Here is a 4,504-nt window from a genome sequence, read left to right as displayed (position 1 = left end):
TTTTACTATGCAAATTGAAATGTTCTAAATATTATGTAACAAGCAAACCCTTAGACTTGTATGTTTCTCACACAGATGCAAAAATCCTAAACCATCCTTAATGCTTTATGTATTTACAATACCGTATTCTATTAGGCTATGTTATTCAGAGTACCCAAACATTTGGCACTTGTGACCAACACATTCAGACATGAGTACGAACATATGATCCTTTAAGCAAAGACCCTCTAAGTACATGAAAAAGCTTTAGAACAAATTTAGCATACTCATATCTGATAGACCTGATCCGAGTCTGAGCAATAGGCCACCACCACCAGGCTAGGTTTATACTATACAACCTATATAAACCTATAGCTGCACTTGAAGGCTACAATGCCTCAAAAAGTCAGGAACTCAAGAGCAAGGGCTTTGTTAACCAGTACTGCTGAAACCTCTGCCGTGCATACTCCAGGTAGTTGAAGTCTATCTTGTTTACATGACCCTGTACATACAATGCGTGGATTAGTCTGCAAAATCTCTCCCAGGAAGCTAATGGAACTATGGAAATATGAAGAAAGATTGCGTGCAGAAACACATACTGAGATGATTCCCCATAAGCCCCAAAATAGATGATTAGCAAGAGTGTATTTCTCGGCATCACTAAGTAGCTGCTCCACTTCGGCATCACTGTATTCATTTCCTGCATGCATAGCAATCCAGCAAAACAGGTACTCTTAAACCAATTCAACATATAATTGGACTTTGTTTAAACAAATAACACACTTCACAAGTACTCAAGACTCTATTTATGCTAGGTTCTCAACAAATACTTTTTTCTATACAGTTGGCAGAGAATGATAAACTAACCCGAAGATGCCAGATACGCAGAGATGAATCTTTGGCGCTCCTCCAGATCTGTTGTTCAAATGCAAAAGGAATAGGTATAATTCGACCCAAAAAAGCACGATATCTTTTAAACCATTTACAGGACGTTTTTAAAATTACAAGAGCTACTCACCAGGGTAAATGCTGTAGTCCAAAATATGGGGTGTCTCAGAATGATAATTTGCGGCCATCTCACAGAAGTGATTTGCAAGGTCATAAGCAACTGGATTGTAACTTGCATACTCATAGTCCTGGAGAAAATAATTCCTTGTAACATTCATAATTGGCACAAAATTTCATTTATCTATCCTGGAAATGCCATTTTTACTTGAAACATGAAGTGCTACATAAATTGCAAGCTAAAATGGCGTGAAATATTTGCAACACAGAACATGTATTAGGCAATGCAGAACAGAATACATCAGAAAATTAGCATGGAACAAGAGAAACTTCATGAAAACATGGAAAGGTCATCAGTGATCAGACAATTAAATTCTATAAAAAAATGACAATTAGAGGTATGAATGAGCTGGGCCAAGCTGCTGTCGGGACAGACTTACATATGGTATCTCAACACCATACATATTTGCCCAAACTCGGTTAGACTGAAATATGAGACTCAAATTTTGTTCAAACCCACCCATCTTTGCATATGACTAACCTAGGCCACTTAATATTTAATAGTTTCTAAACACAGACAAGCTAACATGTTTAAAAGATGTATACATTATAATATGATATATTTACTTTTCATACTATTTCAAAAAGAAATTACTTTTCATAAAATATAAGTAACATATTATATAAAATAAACTAAAATTAATATACTATAAAATGGAAAACAAGGGGCCGGGTTCGGGTATTTAATGTTGGTGCCCAAGCCCTGTTAGACAAGCCTAATTTTTTTTAAACCCTTCTAACTATCGAATAGGGATTTGGGCTTGGACAGGTCTAATAATCACATAGTCAAAGCCTAAAAAGTTATGAAATCCTTATCTAATAAATAGGCTAATCAAGAGACAAATAGGAACTTCAGGAAGAGGCTGACCAGTCCCTTGGCTTATCATACACTTGGTGCAGTTGAAGCTCCGGCTACAATTTCTTATAAATGTGGTTGCCATACAGACCTTATCTGCAATTTCAGTTTACAAAATCTAGAAATAAAGAAAATTTTATGATATACATATTAACTTGTTATTTTGATAAAAATAAGAGTTAGATAAGTGATGAAGCATGAAGTTAAGGAAGCAGATAAACAGCTCAATTGACATATTTGGATTTGGCTGACCATTAATATACAGATGAATCAGTTTAGCCATTTGAACAAGCAGACAAATTGCCACAAGAATGCACATCCGTTAACAAGTAGTTGTTCACTTTTTTACACATACTATGTTGATATGTTGACTACTGACTTAAAGAGTGCAAGAGTTCTAGTCAGAAGAAAACAACTTTCGGATATGCGGATTGGAGGAAAAGTTGCAAATGTTTGTTTAACTAATTATTTCAAGTGAAGTTGATGCTAAACTCTAGAACTGAAAGAACTCTATAGAAACTATATTTGCAACAAAAAATAACTGAACCGAAAACTTACGATTAAGGTAATTACTCTTGTCTCTTCGTCCATCATTATGTTACCATATTGCAAATCATTGTGACAAAACCCAATCTCTTGATAGCCCTGTGTTAACTCTTTCTCAAGGATGCTGATTTCTTCTTCGAGACCATCCAAGCCAAATTCTTTAGCTGTGCTTGGGGAACAGAATCTTTTGGCTTGACTAAGCCAAGTTCTGTAAGAAGCAAAAAGGGATTAGATACTTTCAACTCGAAAGATAAAAGCAATAATATCACAAATGCATATTAGTACCTCAATCGCTCCCAGAGAAGTACATTCTTCGGACCAGGCATGTCAAGATTGTTGAACTCTCTCAATTTTGCTGCTATAAGAGATGATATTTCAGGGTCACGGAGGTCAGCAACAGAGAGTGTCTGGTAAAAAGCCAAAAAGCTAGAAATCAGTTATCAGAGCTGACCATATATTTGTGAATAAAAAACTATTCAAATTGTTCATAGTCATGAACAAAGAACAGGGGATAATTTCTCCGTAAATGAGGCAGCATCCCAATTCAGTCTTCTTATCATGGCTCTGGAAAAATGCTCGAGTTTCTAAAATCATTAAGCAAAGAAAGTAGCGACTCGTAATAGAACATCATCCATGAACTGTAGTTAAGATGTGGCAATTCTAACCCATACTACAATATTACAAAAATTAGACACATCTAAGACAAGATTTTGAGAGACAACTTTTACATACCCTGGCATGAATGAACTCCTCAATCCTTCCATCTGAAAACCGCCCAAGAAGCCTAGGTCCTTGACCTAGCTCGGACATGCACTCAAAAGTCCTAATCTCATCATCCCTATTGAAAAACACTTCCACTCCTTTGCCATAAACCCGGACCAACACTTTCTGATGCAGATCACCATGATTTGTAGGCCAGTTTATCTGAAAAACCTCGTTAGTCATAGCTCCCTTGAGTGGAAATACATGAAATTCTTCCATATCTTCTATCGTATCTCCCCAAACCGACGCCACTGCTACCAAAACCTTCTTCAGTTCTTCAGGTGCAGAACTTGGAATGAACCCGTTTTTCTTCAAAGCCATTTTGTTTATCTGTCGAAACAACTCGAGATTGACTAACCTTGAGCTGTAAATTAAAACCCCACAAAAGAACACAACATGATTAGACCACACTACACCAAGATGAACATGTATGCACACGAATGTTTCAATATCTATATAACTGTAATCATTTACGTGTTGAAACTTAGACATAATTATGAAACGAAATTCACAAATACGACAGGGACGCAAAACTTTTTGTTAGATCTATTCGAGAAAGAGCTTCATAAAACTGATGAGATAATAAATTCAACCTGCAGGAAAGAATACAGAATTTACCAAGAACAGAACAAAACAAAACTCAGGCGAAAAGTGAATAAAAGCTATAAGGATTCAAAGCCTGTCAAAATATATTCATAAAAAGGGTTATTTTCAACGAACCTTGGAACATAAACGCCATGCATGTACCAAATACATACACACAAAAAAAATCAAAGAACCCATTTGATTCAAACCTTCTAGAATTCAAGATAACAATCAAACACCCAGAAAGAAAGGAACATCAGGATACAAGAATGTCGACAAAAGCTAAAAGGGTCAAAGCTTTTCACACTTTAATCAAATCCCAATCTTTAAATAGACCCTTAAAAGGAGTTCAGCATGTCAACCAACACCATGCATGTAATAGGAGGAACTCCATAATCAAACAACCCATTTCAGAAAAAGACGGCAAAGAACACTGAATTTCACCCAGAAAGAAACATAACACTAAAAGAATTCTCACCAGAAAGTAGCAGCTGGCACACCAAAACCAAAGCCTTTTTCTGTATTGCAGTTTTGAGCACAAGAATCTTTTAAGAAAACAAAAGATGATGAACTATAAGAAGAAAAATAGAAAGACAAGACAAATGAAAGCTGTGATCTGTTGGCTAGCAAAGAGGCAAACAACCAAATGTTGGTTAACTTTTCCCTTTACCGTTGAAATAAAACTCAGCTCTCATTATCGGGTCATTTTCG

The 4,504-nt window shown here is 36.0% G+C and overlaps 1 protein-coding gene across 2 annotated transcripts; it reads right to left on the bottom strand.

Moving 5' to 3' along the window:
• LOC105770444 (probable choline kinase 1) lies at window positions 1–4,504 on the bottom strand. Of its 2 annotated transcripts, XM_012591648.2 has the most exons (8): window positions 4,272–4,500; window positions 3,179–3,572; window positions 2,732–2,853; window positions 2,459–2,654; window positions 998–1,115; window positions 847–894; window positions 579–679; window positions 1–481 (listed from the first exon to the last, which is right to left on the bottom strand). In XM_012591648.2, the coding sequence occupies exons 2-8, from the start codon at window positions 3,527–3,529 to the stop codon at window positions 386–388; spliced, it is 1,032 nt and encodes a 343-aa protein (XP_012447102.1). In that variant the 5' UTR covers window positions 3,530–3,572; window positions 4,272–4,500; the 3' UTR covers window positions 1–385. The 2 variants fall into 2 exon arrangements, 1 of the variants encoding a protein (XP_012447102.1); XR_008195803.1 differs by lacking the exons at window positions 1–481; window positions 579–679; window positions 847–894 and adding an exon at window positions 1,913–1,996 and having other exon boundaries at window positions 4,272–4,504.

This window comes from Gossypium raimondii, chromosome 5, assembly GCF_025698545.1.
Source record: "Gossypium raimondii isolate GPD5lz chromosome 5, ASM2569854v1, whole genome shotgun sequence".
NCBI classification, from domain to species: Eukaryota; Viridiplantae; Streptophyta; class Magnoliopsida; order Malvales; family Malvaceae; genus Gossypium; species Gossypium raimondii.
The sequence above is the reverse complement of the archived record's forward strand: the minus strand, read 5'-3'. Positions and strand labels throughout refer to the sequence as shown.

What these genes read in the sequence shown, in the direction of transcription:
- LOC105770444 (XM_012591648.2), bottom strand. Translation starts at nt 3,529, where the DNA reads ATGGCTTTGAAGAAAAACGGGTTCATTCCAAGTTCTGCACCTGAAGAA. An exon ending in GGACTACAGCATTTACCCTG is followed by an intron (nt 895 to 997) that starts GTGAGTAGCTCT and finishes TTTGAACAACAG; the next exon opens with ATCTGGAGGAGCGCCAAAGA. An exon ending in GCTTATGGGGAATCATCTCA is followed by an intron (nt 482 to 578) that starts GTATGTGTTTCT and finishes TTGTATGTACAG; the next exon opens with GGTCATGTAAACAAGATAGA.